The sequence below is a fragment of the Mangifera indica genome, chromosome 18, assembly GCF_011075055.1.
Source record: "Mangifera indica cultivar Alphonso chromosome 18, CATAS_Mindica_2.1, whole genome shotgun sequence".
In the NCBI taxonomy this organism is placed as follows: domain Eukaryota; kingdom Viridiplantae; phylum Streptophyta; class Magnoliopsida; order Sapindales; family Anacardiaceae; genus Mangifera; species Mangifera indica.
Window position 1 is genome coordinate 13,001,703 of NC_058154.1, and position 19,844 is coordinate 13,021,546.

General features: G+C 33.2%; 5 protein-coding genes across 7 annotated transcripts; 4 read left to right on the forward strand and 1 right to left on the reverse strand.

Annotated features, from left to right (window-relative positions):
- The first annotated feature begins 100 nt into the window (after positions 1-100).
- LOC123201778 (disease resistance protein RPM1-like) lies at positions 101-2,897 on the forward strand. The gene is made up of 3 exons (XM_044617331.1): positions 101-398; positions 1,399-1,524; positions 1,765-2,897. The coding sequence occupies exons 1-3, from the start codon at positions 101-103 to the stop codon at positions 2,895-2,897; spliced, it is 1,557 nt and encodes a 518-aa protein (XP_044473266.1).
- A 2,501-nt stretch (positions 2,898-5,398) lies between these two features.
- LOC123201779 (uncharacterized protein At4g26485-like) lies at positions 5,399-6,593 on the forward strand. The gene is made up of 5 exons (XM_044617332.1): positions 5,399-5,564; positions 5,704-5,902; positions 5,994-6,232; positions 6,322-6,399; positions 6,520-6,593. Exons 1-5 carry the CDS (start codon positions 5,399-5,401, stop codon positions 6,591-6,593), a joined length of 756 nt encoding a protein of 251 aa, XP_044473267.1.
- Positions 6,594-7,171: 578 nt separating this feature from the next.
- On the forward strand, positions 7,172-8,547 carry LOC123202420 (disease resistance protein RGA5-like). Its single transcript, XM_044618356.1, has 3 exons — positions 7,172-7,277; positions 7,381-7,462; positions 8,209-8,547. Exons 1-3 carry the CDS (start codon positions 7,272-7,274, stop codon positions 8,457-8,459), a joined length of 339 nt encoding a protein of 112 aa, XP_044474291.1. The 5' UTR covers positions 7,172-7,271; the 3' UTR covers positions 8,460-8,547.
- Positions 8,548-12,416: 3,869 nt separating this feature from the next.
- On the forward strand, positions 12,417-14,341 carry LOC123202032 (BTB/POZ domain-containing protein At1g55760-like). The gene is made up of 4 exons (XM_044617750.1): positions 12,417-12,923; positions 13,023-13,168; positions 13,264-13,382; positions 13,512-14,341. The coding sequence occupies exons 1-4, from the start codon at positions 12,808-12,810 to the stop codon at positions 14,112-14,114; spliced, it is 984 nt and encodes a 327-aa protein (XP_044473685.1). The 5' UTR covers positions 12,417-12,807; the 3' UTR covers positions 14,115-14,341.
- A 176-nt stretch (positions 14,342-14,517) lies between these two features.
- Positions 14,518-19,775, reverse strand: LOC123202031 (protein DNA-DAMAGE INDUCIBLE 1-like). Of its 3 annotated transcripts, XM_044617747.1 has the most exons (16): positions 19,557-19,769; positions 19,426-19,458; positions 19,035-19,162; positions 18,129-18,237; positions 17,923-18,039; positions 17,572-17,637; positions 17,358-17,420; positions 17,230-17,274; positions 16,893-16,954; positions 16,409-16,502; positions 15,965-16,057; positions 15,793-15,862; positions 15,582-15,652; positions 15,132-15,189; positions 14,915-14,949; positions 14,518-14,812 (listed from the first exon to the last, which is right to left on the reverse strand). In XM_044617747.1, the coding sequence occupies exons 1-16, from the start codon at positions 19,620-19,622 to the stop codon at positions 14,684-14,686; spliced, it is 1,239 nt and encodes a 412-aa protein (XP_044473682.1). In that variant the 5' UTR covers positions 19,623-19,769; the 3' UTR covers positions 14,518-14,683. The 3 variants fall into 3 exon arrangements, with proteins under 3 accessions (XP_044473682.1, XP_044473683.1, XP_044473684.1); XM_044617748.1 differs by lacking the exon at positions 15,132-15,189 and having other exon boundaries at positions 19,557-19,773; XM_044617749.1 differs by lacking the exons at positions 14,518-14,812; positions 14,915-14,949; positions 15,132-15,189 and adding an exon at positions 15,205-15,279 and having other exon boundaries at positions 19,557-19,775.
- Between the last annotated feature and the right edge of the window lie 69 nt (positions 19,776-19,844).

The window sequence follows — 19,844 nt, forward strand, 5'->3', positions numbered from 1 at the left end:
TTTATTTTTTCTTACATGTTGGATAAAATTATTACACATCTTATATATAATTCTTGTCTCTTTGTATGCATCTGCTGATTTGATATCAACGCAGTGAGATATGGCAGAGGCTGCAGTCAACTCTGTAATACGAACGTTGAGTGGCTTGCTTCTCCAAGAAATCCAGTTGTTGGGTAGTGTGAAACAAGGAATTGAAAATATCACGCGTGAACTAGAGAGCATCAAATCTTTACTTAAGGATGCTGATAAGAGAGCTGCACAAGAAGAAGAAGAAGAAGGAGCTGGGAGCAATGAAGGTGTCAAAACTTGGGTGAAACAATTGAAGGAAGAAGCTTTCCAGATTGAAGATGTCATGGATATGTATACAATGAAGGTGGCAAGACTTTCTTGTGGCAAAGGTTTCATTGGTTACGTACATAAAGCCTGCTACTTCATAAAGATGCCAAAACTACGTCATAAAATTGCCATTCAGATACAAGATATCAAATTATCACTTGCCGAAATACATCAAAGAAGAGAATCCTACAACTTTAGGTGCATTGATCATGACTCTAGAATTCGCTCTTTTTCACTGAAGACATTGAGGTTCTGAGTATTGAATCAACTAAAAAGAGTTTGATTGATTTGTTAGTCAACGAAACATTTAATATTCCGCTAGTGATTGCTGTTTTGGGTAAAGGAGGACTTGGCAAGACCACTTTGGTTGGGAAAATTTATAACGATGATGCGGTGTAGAAGCATTTTGATTGCCAAGCTTGGATCACAGTTGGGAAAGGATACTTGAAGAAAGATTTACTAAGGACCCTTATACAAGAACTTTTCCGTTCAGTTGGGCCCACTCTATTAGAGGCAAACAAAATGGAAGAGAAGGATTTGATCATGATGTTGAGGGAACACTTAAAGGACAAGTGTTACGTGATTGTGCTTGATGATGTGTGGAAAATTGATTTTTGGACAGACGTAGAGCCTGCTTTACTTGATAACAAAAAAAAAAACAATAGAATAATGCTAACGACACAGAATAAAGCAGTGGCTGAATTCATATCGTTCTCAAAGGTCCATATTCACATGCTTGAAACCTTGTCTTTTGAGAATGGATGGAACTTTTTTGTAGAAAGGCATTTGCCTCTGACAATTTTTGTCCTCCAAACTTGAGGGAGTTATCTGAACAAATCATTAGAAAATGTGGAGATCTACCCTTAGCGATTAGTGTAATAGCTGGGCTTCTCTCAAGAAAGAGCAAAATTTTTTCTGAACGGAGAAATATACTTGATAATTTAGGGTCAAAACTAAGTAGTGATTTCCATATTAAAGATTGCAACAAAGTTTTGTCTGAAGGTTATTACGATCTCCCTCACAACCTCAAGTCATGTCTTTTATACTTTGGTGTGTTTTCAGAAGGCTACGAAATTACATTTGGAAAATTAACTGGCTTTTGGATGGTTGAAGGCTTTTTCCAATGTAACAACCACCTTCCATGTGAATATGCTGTAGAAGAGTACTTGAAAGAGCTTATTGATAGAAGTTTGATTCAAGTTTAAGAGAGAAAAGCTTCTGGACGAGCTAGACGTTGTAGTGTTCATGATCTTATGTACGAGATGATTCTCAAAAAGATGAAGGAATGTGATTTTTGTCATTTCTTAATTGAAAAAGACTTGAGTCAATTCAATAAAACTCGGCGTATTTCAGTACACAAAAGCATTGATGATGTTTTAAAGAGCATAAAAAACTCAAAAATCTATTCCGTTTATCTTTTCAATGTAGGCAAATTGCCAGAGTCTTTCATGATTACGCTTGTTCGTAAGTTCAAGCTTTTAAAGATACTTGAACTTGAAGATGCCCCTATAAATTCTCTTCCTGATGGAGTGGGAAAGCTTTTCCATTTGCACTATTTAAGTTTGAAAAATACCAATGTGAAAGAACTTCCCAAATCCATGGGCATGCTTCTCAACTTAGAGACTTTGGATTTGAAGTGGACTCCTCTGTTTGAGTTTTTGGTTGAGATTAAGCATCTAAAAAAATTGCAGAATTTGATATTTCGACGATTGGACTTCAAAGGTCCTTCCCTAGATGCAGTTAAAATCCAAGTAGGTTTTGGCACTTTAAGGCGGTTGCAAAGGCTACTTAGTGTGCACATAAATTCTGAAGCACTGAATGAGCTTATGATGCTGACACAATTGAGAAGGTTGAGCATTAATCTTACACCTAGAGATGTAAAGAATTTGTTTGGTATCGTTAAGAATATGAAAAACCTTGAACGGTTGAGTGTATTAAGGTTGACAAGTGGAGAAGAGATTGTTGACTCAGAATCCGTGGATTCTCCTCCTCAATGTCTTGAGCAGTTGGATTTGGCTATGTATATCAAGAAGGTATCAGTTTGGATTTGTAAACTTGAAAATCTAGTCAGATTACAATTGAAATTGGTTGGATCAACCAATGATTCCATGAGAGTACTTCAAGCTCTACCTAATTTGTTGGTGTTTATTCTCATTGTGAGAGATTGTGATGAAGAATTGCATTTAATAGAAAGCTGGTTCCCAAAGCTCCAACAATTGCGTCTCCATAACTTCACAAAATTGAAATGGATGATAATAGAGAAAGGTGCAATGCCTAGTCTTACAGAGCTGTTGATTGGACCATCCCCATCGTTGAAGGAGATTTCAATTGGAATTGAGCATCTTAGAAACCTGAAGATACTTATGTTTCATATAATGTTGAAGGATGTTTTTTACATGATAAAAAATGACAACTGGGAGAAACTCACTAATCACATTCCACAAATACATGCCAGTTTTAGACAGACAATTAAGAAATATAATTTTTTCACAAGTACGTATCTATCTTCTCTTTCAGCTGAAGATTTTGAGAAGCTTCTTAAAGATATTGAGTATAAGTAAATCAATAGGTCAATCTCCTAAAATTAATTAAATTCTTTCTCTAATATTATTAATTTATAGATGAGAGATTATTAGCTATGATATGTTATAATTGTACATGTAAAAATATTGAACATGGAATTTTTCAAATTCAATCCAAGTTTTCATAATTTTCTAGGCAAAGGAAAGAATTTTTAATTTTCATAATTTTTATATAACTCAAACGATAAAATATGAATTTTTTATCATTTTTTTTCAAAGTTGAAGTGTGAAAATTGTAATATAGAACTTTCATGGTATTTTTGTACATTTTCTAGACAAGGGAAATAATTTTTTGTTTTGATCATCAAAAATGTTCAATTGTTGGCAAATGTTATTTCAGGTTTTCTTTAACTTTATCAGGAAATAGCACAACATCACTGCAAACTTCTTCTTCTGACCCTCTAGTAATTGTAAAACTTCTACTGATGCTGATTCTTATCAATCATCTATGAACTATACAATCTTTTCATTTTTTTTATATTTAACTGAATATTGTATTTATTCTGTTGCCAAAAAGCAGGTGGCAGTTTCTTCAAGCTGAAAATGTAGCAGTGAATCATCTTCTCCATTGATAACAAATATATGTGTTTGGCTATTTATCTTTGTGTGATCGGTGTGTAATATCTACTATTTGAACTGCCTGTGTGAAGCTGACTGTTGGCACTGCCTACAGATATTAATTGCTTCCTATGTGATCATTGTGTTAATAACAAGGGAAGCAGTGTGTATTTGAACTGCATTTCATCAACTATTTGAAATTGGAAGACATGATTTAAAGGCCTCATTGAATAGAGAAGTCTTTCAATCTCTGCCTGAAGTATAGATTTTTTTTTTTTTTTTAATGCAGTAGGGACTGAAGTGGTAAAATGTTGATTTTTTTAATTAATTAGTATTTGTTGGCCATATTTATTGAGGAGGTTTAAAGCTTATGGGTGCTACTTTTAGTTAAGCTTTGTTAATATACAACTTTCATAAAGCCTGAAAGGCAAGGAAAAGAAAAGGCCTTTGAGAGAGCAAACAGGTCCTCTAGTTTACCATGTTTGCATGGAATGTAGAAAGATGTTGCTTTACCATTATCTTATAATTTGGCTTTGCTTTGGAGTTTTGATGCGTTTTTCATTTTGTTAATGGAATGGTCTCCAGATTTCCATTTGTTGATTCTTGCTTTTCTTAAATGTATAAATTTGGAAGATGTCATCGAAAATACACAGATTGTGCTATGGATAACTCATCAGACTGAATCAACTATGGCTCTTGAATTCGATTACATTTCAGCTACCTAACCAGTAATGGCTAAGTGACAGCTAGTATGATTTCTCAGAGCAGATGTGCATATTAATGTTTGCCTCAAATGAATGAGAGTAGCAGAGTCGAGCCAATGCTTTGAAACATATGCTGTACTAAAATGAATTAATAGCATTTGAATCTGCTCTACTTGAAATTGCCCAAAGCTCATTCATCACTCATGCATAGCTTTGAGCTCTGGGCCCAAAATTTGTTAAAATGTAGCTTACATTTGAAGTAGAGTTCACTTAAAGTTCTGTAATGGATGGAATGAATGTTTTATCATAGGCGAGCGGATATTTCAAATGACGAAGCAGCATAACAAGGTTGTTATAGGCATAGAACTATTCCAGGAATCATAGAGAGTAGAATGATTGTTCCAGAAATTTAGTCTTTGTCAGTTCCAAAATTGTTATAGTCGTTCCATACATGACAATTTACAAGAAGAAGTACGAAAAAGAGAATGAGTTCGTTCCATGCAAAATGCAAGCAAGAAAGTGTGGAACGATTGTTCCATCCCTGAAATATTTGTTTCGTCAGACTAGATTGAAGTGTTTAGATTGGGATTAAATCGTTTTTTGGGTTTCAGTATACAAAGAAAACTCTAATTTATACTATGTAATGAATTTATACTTTCTTTTTTTTCAGAGATTAATAAACATTTGGAAGGCACCTCAACTCATCTCCCTCGGTAACAGAATTAACAGCCTGTGAATCTGCTCTACTTGACAATGCAGAAGCTCATCCATCTCTCTTGCATATCTTTGATTTCTAGGCCCAAAATTGGTATTAAATTTAAAAACAATGCAGATGGTTACCATAAAAATTAGGAACAAAGAAGCAATCAAAATTAAGAACAATGTCAGCAAAATCTGAATAAAAAGACTGATAAAGCAAAACCAAAACAGAACAAAGAACACTTGGAAACACTATGCATGACTTATCCTTTCATTTGAGTGACATTAAATCAGAAAGTGTTTTGGAACTTATGATTAATTAATGATCCCTGCATGACTTATCCTTTCCTTTTCTTCTACAATTCATCTTGTGTTTTCCCCAGATAAGTGAATTTAAGGAAGCTAAGAAAACCAAGAGACATGTCTCAGGTAATGAATCTAACCAATAGTTCTCTGGTGTGTATAAATATCTCACATAATTCTCTTCTTCAATCAAATTTGCAGAAAAGGATGCAAACTATGGAAGGGTCTCGTGTAGTCAATGAAGAAGAGAAAAAAATAAAGCATTATAGCAGTGTCCACCAAATACTGCTGGTAGGTGAGGGAGACTTTTCATTTTCAGCATGCTTGGCGGAGGCCTTTGGTTCTGCTGCCAATATGACAGCAACTTCTCTTGACTCCAGAGGTATAAAATTTTTCACAGACTCTGAAAACAGCACTTTAATTGTGAATGCTAATGTTTTTTTTTTTTTTTTAATTGTGAATGCTATTGTTGGACTTACTGATTTCTAATTTTTTTTATCATTTCATCCCGGAAATACTAGAGATGTTAATGCTAAATTATTCGAAAGCAAGCACAAACTTGAAAAGTCTGGAGGATGGTGGATGCACTATATTACATGGAGTAGATGCCTGTACTATGAGCCATCATCCTCTTTTATTTGGCAAATCGTTCGATCGAATAGTCTTTAATTTTCCTCATGCTGGTTTCCTTTTCCAGGAACATGACTGTACACAAATTGAGTAAGTTAAAGTAATTATCTGAAAACAAGCTCCAACATTTTTTTTAGGGATTTAGTCATGGATAATAATGGAGATTTTATTTAATTTTAAGGATGCATAAAGCGCTGGTGAGAGGCTTTCTGGGCAGTGCAAGGAATATACTAAAGGAGAAAGGGGAAGTTCATGTAACCCACAAAACTGCTAATCCATTTGATAGGTGGGAGATAGAGAAACTAGCAGAGGAAGTTGGGCTGTCCTTGGTTGAAAAAGCATGGTTTGACAAATGGGATTATCCAGGTTATCAAAATAAGAGAGGATCTGGGTTCAAATGCAATGAGAGCTTTCCTGTTGGTTTATGCAAGACATTTAAATTTGTCAATGACTGTGTTAGGTATCCACATAAATCTATCTTGTTCTATATGCGTGAATTTGATTTCCAGTTTCTTTTCGCTTTAGTCGTTTCCTATCACCAATTACTGAATTACATTATAAATTCCTTCCTGGAAAAGAACCATTAGGTACTTGTCAAATTTCAGAGTCTTTTTGGATTTTACCTGGCGAATAATGCATGAGAAATTAAATCCCATGTCTGGGCACCCTTTTAGAAGTCAAGAAAAGTCATTTTGCCGTTGATGTAGGGTTTGATAATACTTTGAATAAGGCCAATCAAACAGCTCAACTGAAACTTACTGCCAAGTTCCATGGCAAGTGATACATTGGACTAATTCCTTTATATAATTAAATAATTTTAAATAAAAAATACACATAATTTTATGATGATACATTAATTTTTTTTTTTTATATTCATTAGTACTCATTACTTTTGTGTATATAATATTAATCTATATTTAAATATGTGATGGAAATTATTTTCTTTAAATAATTGTAACTCATATTCAAAAATTATTTCACTTAAAATTTCAAAATCAATGGACAGAGGTTCCACGACAAGAAAAATGAGTGTTCTAGTCAATAAAGTTTTATAACAAGGTCATTTTAAATATTGTAAAAGGGAAATTATAGTATCAATATATATTCTATCGGTCTAATCTTTTCGCCAACATCACGAATCTCTTTAAAAATCACATCTCAAATATGCATTTCCTGAATAATGATAAATCTCTTACAGAATTCAAATCACAGCCATACATCAGCAGATAAAGGATGGTTTAATTTTCTTTGGCGTATTAAGAAAGATAGTCTCTATCATTGTTCAATGTATACCGTGTCCAAGGATCAAACAGCCACTTGATTATTATGATGTTAATCAAATTCCAAGTCAAGCTTTTCCAAGAGGTTGCCCTTTAGCTATTGCCTATAAATAGAAGCATTTCTTCTACTTGTTTACTGTAAATTTCTCAAGTAAAGCTGCCTTTGGTCACTGTCCAACATGAAGGTGAGCCTGTATATATATTTATATGATTACTGATTTCGTGCATGCATGAAAGCATTTTATATTCCAATTGATATTATTTTTTTTCATGCTTTGCGTTGTTCAGCAAAAGATAGTCATAAAGGTTGCAAAATTGTGCTGTGAGAAATGCAAATCCAAAGCCATGAAGATTGTGGTGAACGCATCTGGTTAGCTCTATTTTATTACGTAATAATGCCTTTATAACTAAATTAATTTTCTCGTATTATTGATTGATGAAATGGTCATAGTTTCTATTTATACAATTATTTTATTTATGTGCAAGAAATTAAAATAAATAAAAGCATTCAAACCCTGTGCTTTCTTTTCAAGTTAGAATGCACGTACTTTATTTAAGATGCAAATTATGCAACAAATTGAATTGTAAAAAGGGAGTCTTGTCTCAGTTTTTTTTTTGTGTGTTTTTGGGATCTTTCCCAAGCTTAGGAGGTCCTCAAACATGATTTTAGGCCCCCCTTATCCTTTTTCAACATTTGTTTTTGGGTTTTGTTTCCTGACCTTATCCCAAAAAGAAACAAATTTTGACACAAATCAAACAATTAATGAGCTGAATTCAAGCTAAAGCAATTACAATTTGTCAAGCTCAAATTACAAATGATACTAACATCAAAACTCACCCTATTGGCAATTTATCTTTTTCAACATTCTCTAGCTATTTTTATTTTTCTCTCTTTCTTCAGCTTTATTGTTTACCTTTTTTGGTGTTACTTTGCACCAATTTAAGTAGATCACACTAAATTTGAGCAAAAATTGAGACAACCTTTGTTCAGACTTTGATCGGCTCAAATCCACTCATAGGTACAAATAAAACAATCAAAGATGGAGCAACTCATGATCAGCACAATTTTCATTTTCATATAAAACATTGGGTTTAATTAATTTGTTGCATGTATAGGTGTGACCAAGGTGGAGATTGGGGGAGACAAAGATCAACTGGTGGTGATAGGAGAGGACGTGGATTCAGTTAAGCTCACTCGCTGTCTAAGGAAAAAACTTCGGTATGCCATTTTATTGAGCGTGGAAGAAGAGAAGAAGGAAGAGAAGAAGGAAGAGGGGAAAATATGTATATTGCCATGGCCACCCACCACTTACTGTCAATATCCTATCTATTGTGATGATCCACCTCCTTTTTGCTTCATTATGTAATCACCATTAATTTCCTCGTTGATATGAATAATTGGACAAGGATGACCAATCAATAAAATCATGTGATGGTGTGTGTCAATTTCACGTATATCATACGAGATCGAACTATCATGAAACGATAATATTATTTATATTTTAAGTTACATACACTGAAATAGAAAACTCTGATGATGAGTTGCTAGACTATTATCTCCAAAATTTATTATTTTGTTAGTCAGACTCTATCCCAAATGAGTGGTCGGGCTCCGTCAAGCGAGATCTTCGTCACCAAAAAAACTCTCTCTCAAGTTAATAGTCAAAATAACGGTAATTAAAAATGTTATTAGTAATTTGATCCATCATGTTTATACATAGAAACATTAATTTCAAGCAAGCTCTCTCCTTATCAATTTCCTTTATGTGGTCATACAATAGAGTGTGGAGTTCAATCATGCTTTGGATTGGTTGGAAGTCATTGCATTATCATGAGTTTCTATGTAAATATTTTGTTATTTCTCTTATATTTTGAAACCTTAAAAGTTAATAAGAAAACCTTGTGTTTGTAAGAACATTAGAATCTTAGTCATTGAAAGGTCAATAAGAAATTGCACATGCAGAACTCATAGGAAAGAATGGTGGTAAAAGAGAAGGACGTTCCACCCACCAGTCAAAATTGGAAAATTTAGTTCCCATGAAAGTATAGACAAGGAAGACTGATAGATAGATTGATAGATGGTCAGTCACATGATATTTTCTAGAAAAATTACTTGTGTAGTTCTGTTTAAGTATTTTGGTCTTTACATATGATGTCAGTTGCCATCCATGACCGGGCATCGGTTTTGTTCTTCGTCAATCTAAGAATTGTGTTATCACAATAAATTACTACAGTCTCCTTCTTCAATACTGGAAGAAGACGCTGGTGAGTGTCTCACTCAAGTTTACCTATGAGGGTGTAGAGTTGAATGTAGATTTTGCTCTAATTCTATGCTTTAGATTCTACGCCGTGACCAATTGTCCTTTCTAGTATATATGCATCAACTGATGGTACTGTTGAAGAAATTTCTTCTGTTATGAACTCCGCTTGAAGCATTCCAATTGATCAATGTGATGGTTAATCGGCTATCAAATGTCGCTACAGAGGCCTAATACATACTCTTCTTTAGTGTCATGAGCCATAAATCCTAGCCCAAATCAATTTTCTTTCGGGGCCCAACAACTTTCTGAATTGAATTAAATTAAAGAAAATTCGATAAGTTTTGAATAAAACAAAAGTAAGTTTAAATAACGTCTAGTAGTTAGGGGCTGACAGCTAGTTCGAGTTCATTCAGATTGATAAATAGTATTATCGAAAGATAGTTGAAATGATGAACGGTATCGTTAGACAAGTAAAATCAAACCGAATTATTGAATTTAAACTTTAACTTTAGTTCAACTCATTTGAGCTTACTGTAGATTCAAGTTTGATTTAATTCAATTTGAAATCACCCTATCAACAAATTTATATTTTTTTTATATGATTCCGATTGTTGGATTTAGGTTGATCCATAATAACCACTTTTTAAAATAATATGATAATTTAAAAAAGTGAAATAATTAGAAATAATATGTTAATTTACTTTTCTAACATTATGATCTGATCTTATCCTGTTACTGAAAATAGACTTTGGATGAAAATTATAGTTTAAGAATTCAATGGGTGAGAATGTATTTTCTCCAAACCTTGGGTGGAAAAATTTGCTTATAATGTTGCGTGCTTGTTTGAAAGTTGAAACCAATGGCGTAACATTGGTAATTAAGCAAGCCAGTTGGTGAAGCACAATTTAGTGTTTGATGACTAAAGCAAGGATATGATATGACATATTAATTATTATTATTATTGTTATTATTATTAATATTAATACATCATTAATTAACTTGAAATAAAAAATTATCTGCTAATCATTTTCTTGGCTGCTGCCACGTGTCCAAATGGGCATAGATTAATTGGAACAAAACAGCCATTCCAAGTTTGAACTACATGATAGAAAGGCACCCATTTTATATATATATGGTTTTATTTTAACTCAATGTTTTTAGATTAGGGTCTATTATCAATCCATCTTGTTGAATGGATTAATAACATTAATATCATATAATAAAAAATTTTAAATAAATTTATTAAACATAATTATAAGATAATGTTAAATAATAAATATTTTCTAATTGAATGGTTGTTAATTTCACTTGCATGAGTCTTCTTAACACTCAATGCTCATCATTTGAAGTACTATTATTAATTAATTAATATAATTTTTAATTTTTTAATTAATTAATATTAAATACAAACATAATTTTGTCTATTATCAATAAACAAAATGGAAGTAATGAAGAAAACAAGAAGTAAAACCAGTAAAAAGCAGAGTAGTAAGAACCCATGCAGAAATTAATGCAGCATTCAAAAAACAAAATAAATAATAAATAATAATATCCCAATTTCTTGAAGAGGAGGACACCCAACCCACCATTGAAATCTGGTTTTACTTCATTTGATTTTTGTTACATTACATTCCTAAATCAAATCTACCCATTATAAACATTCTCTTCTTGCTATGATGTTATGCTTTTGGTTTTCAAAACTATTATGCACACAATTATAATGAGTAGTTTACTAGGTATCAATAATAATGTATCATTATATAATTAAATAATTTTAAAATAGAATAACTCTTTAGATTTCTGCTTTAAAAATTATCTTTTATGTCAGATATATTATTATGTGAGTTGTTCATAAGTTATAAAGTGATACAAATTTTTTGAACAAAGTGAACAAATCAATAAAATAAATAATCACACAGAAATCTATATAAATATAAAAAGAAAAAAAACGCAACTACTTTGATTTAATAAAAAGAAAATTATATCTAATATAATTAATATTATTTTAATATATCGTTCCTGCTCTTGTTACAAATCATCTCTTAGAAAATGAAAGGGAATGAATGTCATTGTGATAAATAACTTGGAATATGGAGATGATACCTTTCTTGAAAAGGATTTTTATTTTTTATTTTATTATAATTTGGTTAACAAACAAACCCAAGATTCCATTCTTTGCCCATCAATCCAATCCTATCCCATCCATGCATGCATGCATGCCCCACATTTCAATTTCCTCTTATTTTAGTCTTCTATTGCCTTGCCCCTTTACCTTTATATTATTATTCCTTTTTTACATTTTTATTAATTTATTACTAATGACTACAAATAAAAATTTCATTCTTGTTTTTATTATTATCTCTATTTTTAAATATTCTCAACTTAATGTCAACATTTTTCTTTCACAAGGTCAATAATCAATTTCAAAATTACTATAATACCCTTGTTTTACCACCAACCACAGTTTAAAAATAATTTTGATGATTTGGGAGATGGATGGTGCAAGCAAACACAAGAGTAGAGTTAGGAAAAGCACAAGAAGAAATCAAACCAATTGTGTTTCTTGATTCACTAATTTTACTTCATACCCACACCACAAAGGCATAAATTCTTTGCTTCCAAGCACCAAAATCACAAAAACACTTTCTCTCTTCCAAGTTTAAAGCAAAGCAATACTAACCTAAGTCCACAAATATTGTCATTTAAACAAATTAAACGAATTATATAAAATCAATAAAATAAACAAATACCAACAAATAACAAAGAAAGACAACACATAAGATTTATGTTATTTGACCAAAATAAGTTTATATCAAACAAAATCAATATTATTTCAGTATTTTCTCATTTTTATTCTTAAAGACATTCTATTAGGATCAGATCTAAGGTTATTATTTATGTTTCAACCTACTAACAGAATGGATTCATATATTTTTATGTCATCGTTAATATATAAATTATCATCAATCTTTACCTGATTAATGAGAAACAAACAAATCAAATAAACATCACTCAAATCTGGGGAAATTTTTAAACAAAATAAATAAATAAATCTTACATAAATTCTCCTGTTTAAGTATAGTGTAACCCAACAACCCTTTCACCAAATCTCTCTTATCTCCTCCTATTCTTCTTCCCCTGCGAAACAAGCCATCATTCTTCAGCTTTAATGGCGTAAAGCAACACCAAAACCCTTACCCTTGCGTGCTTGAAAACAACAACAAAACAAACAACACATTCTGAACATAATCCTGTTTGTTTATTTTTTGTGTCGGGGATCATTTTGAAAGCCTGGAAACAGTGTGAAGATTGTGTTGTTTGGTGAGTTTTTCCTTGATGTTTACGAAGAGAGGAAAATTTGCAGAAAGTAAATCTGGGAAAGGGCCGAGAGTATTTCCTGGAAGGAATATTTGATTGCATCCATGAGATCACAACGGCCCTGCCTTTCGCTAGGATGAGCGACTCTGCATACAAGGTTGAAACGACTTCTCGTCTTGCCCAATGGCGGATAGACAACTTCGCTTCTTGTTACCGCAAGTCCGATCCTTTCAAGATCGGTAAATGGAACTGGTGGGTGTTCTTCATCTTCTCTGTTTTGCCCTGTTTTTTTTTTTTTTTGTGTAAATTTTCAATCTTTTTTGTTCTGAGTTTTTCTTCTGTGAATTGAAGGCATCTTACAGTAGAGAAGAACAAGTTATTTTTTGTGAAATTGTATCCTGAAGTTTCAAATTTTGCAAGAGATAATCCCCCAATTGCTTCTTTCATTATTCGGGTTGTTTGTTCTGTTGGAGATCACAAGTCTTTGACTCATCCAGGTTTTTCAATCAGTCTGAAGGCAAATTCTTTTCTATGCATTGAGAATTTTCCTATTTGATATATTATTTATTGATTCTGTATCTTTCTTCTGCAGAAATCATAGACAAGAAGTTCAAGAACAAGGAGGATTTTGTCTGGGGAATTGAGGTTCCCTTGACTGGAAAATTCATCATTGATGTCGAATTTCTTGATTTAAAGATTGTACCTCCAGAAGTATGGATCTTCCCCTTCCTATTTTTCAAAATTATTAAATCACGTGATATGACAAGTTATTGTTTATATATCCATTGAAACTCATTGTTTGAGTACATAGATTTATTGTTGATTATGGAACCCATGCAGGGTGGAGAGCCTTGCTCTATTTGGGCGGAAGGGTTCTCTGAAAAAAGATCAAATGCGATTGCTCTTGCATCTCTTAGTCGAATGTTGAGGGAGAATATCCACACGGACATCATTATTAATACTTCGGATGGAAGTATTGGAGCTCATCGTGCCGTTCTTGCAGCGAGATCGCCTGTTTTTCGCAGCATGTTTGCGCATGATCTGAAAGAGAAAGAGCTTTCAACTATTAACATCTCCGACATGTCGATAGAAGCGTGTCAAGCTTTTCTCAATTACATTTATGGGGGTATCGAGCAGGAAGAGTTTTTCACCCACCGGTTGGCACTTCTTGGCGCAGCAGATAAGTATGACGTCTCAGAGTTGAAAGAGGCTTGCCATGACAGTCTTTTGGAAGACATTGACACACAGAATGTGCTTGAGAGACTGCAAAATGCATCTCTATATGAATTGCCGAAACTGAAGAGCTGCTGCATGCAGTATCTTGTGAAGTTTGGCAGGATATATGACATTCGAGATGAGTTAAATGCGTTCTTGCAGTGTGCAGATAGAGAGCTTATAGCTGAAATCTTTCAGGAAGTTCTCAGTGCCTGGAAAGGTTTCTGAAATTCAGCCCACAAAAGAAAGAGAGAAACAGGAATGCCCATGAAATGGATTGTTTGATAAATTTAGTGTGCAGGATTTGTTGGCAAGAAGATGATTCTTCGTTCAGATGGATTTTGTTTTGGTACAGAAATGTATTGTCTTTCAGGGAATAGACAGAATCCATATTCATGAATTGTAATGATCTAATTTAATAGGAATGGAATTGATTTGAAATTCATATTCTACAATTTTTTATCTTCTTATCAATAAATACTAACAGGAAAACCATACCTTAAAAACTAATGGAAAAGAAGTAACTTTAAAATCATATAAACCCCAAACCAGAAACCATACTTCATACTTGTAACTTACAATTAGAATCATAACAGAAAAGCAATAAGAGTGTACCTATCGAAAACCAGAATTCCAGAAGTACCGAAGAGTTCAGCTTATCATTTGAATTGAAAGAATGGCAGTTGGCATAAACAGTTCAAATGTGAGGTGTCATTTCAATCACAATTTAATTTTTTTTAAATTTGTAATTAAACTTTGTGAGAAACTGTAATCTATAAATGACGATTCATAATCATTCAGCCTCCAAATAGAAACCCGGCTGCTTGCTCTTCATTCCCATTAAATAATTTGAGTGCCTGTATTACTGCTGCTCGTCCAAATCCTAGCTCAACAAGCTTTGCAACTTTAGCTTCAAAATCAGCTCCCTAAGGTCAAATAATAATTTCAACATAAAAAAAAGATCATATAGATATTGAAGCTAAATCAATCGAATTTTAACATAACACAATTGAACATAGTATATTTACCTGTGTTGCATCACCAGGTGTGCCAGACATGACTCCTGTAACCATTAGAGGAAAAGATTTATCAGTTGTATATTAAACACTTGCACACTTGGAAAAGACCAGCTATCGTTGGTGCAGAAGAGCACAAGCACACAGAAACTTCAAAGTTCAAACCCTTGCGTGTTTTGAGTAACAAAGACCACGATGATGACAACATAGAAAGATTTCAAAAACTAACCAGAAGATTGGGCTCCGGCAGGTACATCATCTTTCTTATCCATTGGTCCTGATGTTGCCTAGAGAATCACAAGTATTCAATGACAAAACTAGAGAAGGCAAAGTGCTATTGCCACGACTGAATCACTAAACTTGTTATGGAGACCATTCTGAGAAAATTAAGAATTAAATACTATCCATGAATCCAATAATATCTGAACCCACTAACCATTTTTCATACAAAAATTTCAGATTATCAACAACACTCTCCAACAGTGATGTAGGACATCATCTGTAAAAGAATAATCAATGATTTTCCCTAAAGTTCAACCTGGACTAATTTATAAAATAGAATATGCATTCAAAAAAATTTAGAGTTCTATAAATCACAATGCATCAAAAGTACATTAGTTGAAATCATCATGCAATGCAGGGTATTAAGGAAAATCAGATTTATCGAGAGTTGACTTACTGCAGTTCCTGAGCTGGATGCTTGTTTGGAGTACTTCTCTTCATCCAAAAACCTAGGAGGAATGTCTTTCTCTGAAAAACACATAACTTATTTCCACTTCCCATAAAAGTTTCACATTAAAGAAATTGCATGAATAAAGAAGGTGATGTTCATCACTGAAATGAGAGTAACTTAAAAGTAATTACACCAAGACAGAGATTTGAGGACCAACCTTGCAAAAATGATACAGCTACCTCTCCTCCACCAACTCTTAAAACATTGTCCTTCAAGTCAATCATACACTGCAGACAGTGACTTGGTTAAAGAGAAATCTAGGAAAATTTTATCAAAGCAAGCACAAAAATTCACTGGTTCATCAAATATAGACCAAGAGATGAAGCTACCTGGTGTTTTCGAAGCATATCTAGCCCGAAGAGGAATTCCATGTTGGGAGAATCCAGAACCACAAAGGAACAGGGGTAGAATATATTTCCAATCTACAGGAAAGAGAGAAGTAAACATGTATTCAACATAACATATGATATCAGTTAAATTTCAAATTTCAACGATAAATCTGTCACTGAGATGTCAGTAATACAACATTAATCAAAATACCATGAGAATAGTTCCTAAGTCTATTGCTCACATGTGACTTTGATCATGTGAACAAATGGGGGGAAAGGACAACTCATTCACATATAAACAAGTTTGGCACACATCAAAGCAAGGGAATTGCACAAAAAAACCTCAGAAACCCAACTGTCAATAACTTCTCATGCATTCTTGGCCAATCATTCAGAAATTATATAATTATCAGGGAAATAATTTACTAAAAACACAATATATACCTTGATTGGGGCTACATGAATTCGACCAAGAATCTCAGACTGACCAACTCCAAGAGCCACACCTTTGTAACGTTGATCTAAAAGCCTTAGCAATCTGTAAATGACCACATCAACAACATTATAACTATGGACCTTCCATGTTAAAATAAGTATCTAAGTCTTCATTAGTCACTCCAACCACAACCATCAATCTCACAGTAGAGAATGTGACACACCATACACCTAAAAGGCCATGCATGAAAGGCCAAACAATTATGTTGGCTCCTGTCTTATTATGTTGACCTTGTTTTGTAACAAACAAAAGTGTTATATAGAAGCACATCGCCTGTAAGTGTAGCCTGGTTTAAACTGAATATAAGCATCCATAAGTTTATTCTTCACTATACAAAACTAAATCATATCAAGTATTAACTTGCATGGAAAAGGGATTGTTAACCACCAGCATTAGTATGTAAAGTAAATGATAAAGATGTATAACACATACCCACAACGTTCAGCACAGTTTTTTGATATGATTGTCGACTGTGCACCACTATCTACAAATGCCTGAAAAGAGAATCAGATACAGATACATTCAAGTTTTAGCTTTCCTCTATTTGCAAAAGATGCAAAATCTCATTTGATTGCATCAATGCTGGCAAAAGATTAAATTGAGATGTGCAGAAAGAAGCAAATGAAGTCCTCTGACTAGATGAGCTAGATGATACAAGAGAAGGTAACAAGTACACAACAGAATAAGCTTTAGTATGCTATGCTGGACTTGAGTGAAAAAATCATAAAGTAGCATAGGCACCGGCCAAATTTTTCTTTATCATTTCTACCTTCAAAGGAACACCATTAACCTCCATGTCAACGTACAACATAACCTGAAGAATTACACAGGAAGGATCAAATGAAAAACAAACAAACAAACAAATTGTGGGTTATTAAGTTTGAAAAGCAAACATACCACCCTTGCAAAAGCCTCAGGGTTATGTTCCAAGGCAGCTGCCCAGTTGTCATCAATTCCTTTCTGCAAAAGATTTAGAAATATGCAAAAGGTCAAATAATCTATAAAACAATCATGACAGCCCTAATATAGCACATATGGAAAGAGAAAAACAATATAATAAACAGTCTAAATTTAAAATTTTGATTAGATAAAATTAATCAATTATTCTTACCTGGCGAATGGCAGCCTCAATTTTCTTTTGTGCTTCAACATCAAAAGGATCTGCATCAAGAAGTTTCTATAGCAGAACAAGGTCATAGGAATATCAGCTTCTCATTAAAAATTTACAGGTGGATTCACAATGATCTCCCAAAATTTTTGACTCAAAATTGTCCTTTAAAACTAGCAGGAATAAATAACAAGAGCATTAGTGCAACATTTTTTGTTACATTAATCCTTTACCAGATATTTTCTCTAATTAGTTAAATGACACAAAGCCAAAATTATAACAAGAGTAGTTAAATGCAAAAAAATAGTGACTGGAAGACAACTAATTAAAGTGGCCAGTCACAAGCCTACTCACAAGCTCCTCATCTTGTTGACGTCGTAATATAGATCTTTGGTGGTGTCTGTCTTTCAATAGCTCCTGCAGTCTATTGAGATCATTCCCAAGGAAGACTTGTGCCAATTCAGGATCAGCCTGAAATTTCAATACCAGTTTAATGCCAAAAACCCACAAATTGAGTCAACAATCACAGGAGAAACTTGGCAAAAAACAGTCCATTCTACCTGAAACAGTTGCATCATCAAATTAGAATCATTCTGCACGTGTTGCTGGAAAGCTGCAGGGTTCACAGCAGAACCATCGGGGTTGAAGCCCAAGTTATTGGCAGATGCACTGAAATAATTTGAAAGTTCTTAAGTTACCAAGATAAGGATACAACAAATTATATTACAAACCATGAATCCACTATAAGAACAATTAAGAAGCGAAAAAAATCTATGGGCTATCTCAGCCTATTCCATGATTCAAGGAAAGGAGTCATTTGCAATCTGTTATGGAGAGGCAATACTTCTTTTTTCAGTTTTTCAGGTTTGTTACAGAGCACTTAGTCTAAACAATTCAGCAACACCAACTTTTAACATCCTTCTTAAATTTTTATCTGGAGTGAGTTAATTAATATAACTGATTAAACAACTCCATTGCAAGACCCTTGTATCTCTCATTCCTGGTAACCATATTAGACATCAAAAACAAATATCTCACCAGTTACAATTTTAGATCATTCCTGGTGTCCATAATTGATATTCATTCCTAGCAGCTTTCTAAAAAGATAGAGATATTCCAAAGATAAAAAACACTCTTGAATAAATAACAGAAGTATGACATTATTCAAAGCAAAATCAACATTATATCAACAGACAACATACAGTCTGTCATCCAAATAAATTGTGACATAACAGTGATGTTGCAACCATCATTGCCAATCTTTTACAATTTTTTTCTGATTGTAAAGTCAAAAGACCTAAATTACTATCCAAATGACCCAAGATTGAGAACCTAAAATCCCAGAAACATTATGATTCAACAAAACAACGAAAACAAAGCCACGAACATTGCAAAGAAGGCAAATACCAACAACATTCATTAATACAAAAACAATTCCTCCGCAAAAGTAACATTTCTCAACACACCTAGATGTAGCATTAGAGACCATCATAACCAAATCCTCATCTTTAACACCCAATGCACTCAATTTCTGAGCATTCCCCATTTCCATCCCATTATACAGCAGCTGTTGTTGCCTTAGCGACACCCGAGTCTGCTCAAAAGGCGCATAAAAATCAAATTTTCACTAAAGTAATAACAGAAACCAACACATTAACCCAAAACAGATTCTCTTTTCTTTTTTTCATTATCAAAACAACTCATCAAAAAGTAAACAAAAAAAAAATTCGAATAAAAACTCCCAACAACAGAAACAGTAAATCAACTCATAAACCCCAAAGAAATACTTTTTCTTCATTACCAAAACAACCCGTCATCAAAAAGTTGAAAACTTGAACGAAACGAAAGTAACTTTACCTCAACTTCTAGTAGAGCTTTAACGTTTTCAACCTGTTACAAACACCCCAGAAACAAAAAAATTAAACTTTTGCCAAAATTGTATACGAACATGCAAAATAAGATTAGGGTTTAATGGCAGGCTTCCTTACAGTTTCATGTGGATCAACATCTAAGCTAATGATCTGTTCATCTTCAGTCATCACAGTAATCTTCATCTTTCTGTTCTCTTCGTTTTGATTGGATCTCTCGGCTTCTAGGGGGAATTCAATTAAACTTCTCGGGTTACATTTATATATAATGCTTTGGTTTCTCAGTTAGTAGTTGCAATGAGTTGGGTTTGTTTTTGTTTTTTACTTTTTTACTGTTAAACTTGGACTTCCACATAAAACAGTTTGGTTGTAGACTTCTTAAAGGTGAAGAAACTGAGAAAGGTGGTG

What these genes read in the sequence shown, in the direction of transcription:
- LOC123201778 (XM_044617331.1), top strand. Translation starts at nt 101, where the DNA reads ATGGCAGAGGCTGCAGTCAACTCTGTAATACGAACGTTGAGTGGCTTG. An exon ending in AAGACTTTCTTGTGGCAAAG is followed by an intron (nt 399 to 1,398) that starts GTTTCATTGGTT and finishes GTGTGTTTTCAG; the next exon opens with AAGGCTACGAAATTACATTT. An exon ending in GAAAGAGCTTATTGATAGAA is followed by an intron (nt 1,525 to 1,764) that starts GTTTGATTCAAG and finishes TTTTCAATGTAG; the next exon opens with GCAAATTGCCAGAGTCTTTC.
- LOC123202031 (XM_044617747.1), bottom strand. Translation starts at nt 19,622, where the DNA reads ATGAAGATTACTGTGATGACTGAAGATGAACAGATCATTAGCTTAGAT. An exon ending in CTGAGGCTTTTGCAAGGGTG is followed by an intron (nt 17,275 to 17,357) that starts GTATGTTTGCTT and finishes GTAATTCTTCAG; the next exon opens with GTTATGTTGTACGTTGACAT. An exon ending in TTAATGGTGTTCCTTTGAAG is followed by an intron (nt 16,955 to 17,229) that starts GTAGAAATGATA and finishes TTCTCTTTTCAG; the next exon opens with GCATTTGTAGATAGTGGTGC.
- LOC123202420 (XM_044618356.1), top strand. An exon ending in GATTGTGGTGAACGCATCTG is followed by an intron (nt 7,463 to 8,208) that starts GTTAGCTCTATT and finishes TTGCATGTATAG; the next exon opens with GTGTGACCAAGGTGGAGATT.
- LOC123201779 (XM_044617332.1), top strand. Translation starts at nt 5,399, where the DNA reads ATGGAAGGGTCTCGTGTAGTCAATGAAGAAGAGAAAAAAATAAAGCAT. An exon ending in AACTTCTCTTGACTCCAGAG is followed by an intron (nt 5,565 to 5,703) that starts GTATAAAATTTT and finishes CGGAAATACTAG; the next exon opens with AGATGTTAATGCTAAATTAT. An exon ending in TCCTGGAAAAGAACCATTAG is followed by an intron (nt 6,400 to 6,519) that starts GTACTTGTCAAA and finishes CCGTTGATGTAG; the next exon opens with GGTTTGATAATACTTTGAAT.
- LOC123202032 (XM_044617750.1), top strand. Translation starts at nt 12,808, where the DNA reads ATGAGCGACTCTGCATACAAGGTTGAAACGACTTCTCGTCTTGCCCAA. An exon ending in AAGATCGGTAAATGGAACTG is followed by an intron (nt 12,924 to 13,022) that starts GTGGGTGTTCTT and finishes TGTGAATTGAAG; the next exon opens with GCATCTTACAGTAGAGAAGA. An exon ending in CAAGTCTTTGACTCATCCAG is followed by an intron (nt 13,169 to 13,263) that starts GTTTTTCAATCA and finishes TTTCTTCTGCAG; the next exon opens with AAATCATAGACAAGAAGTTC.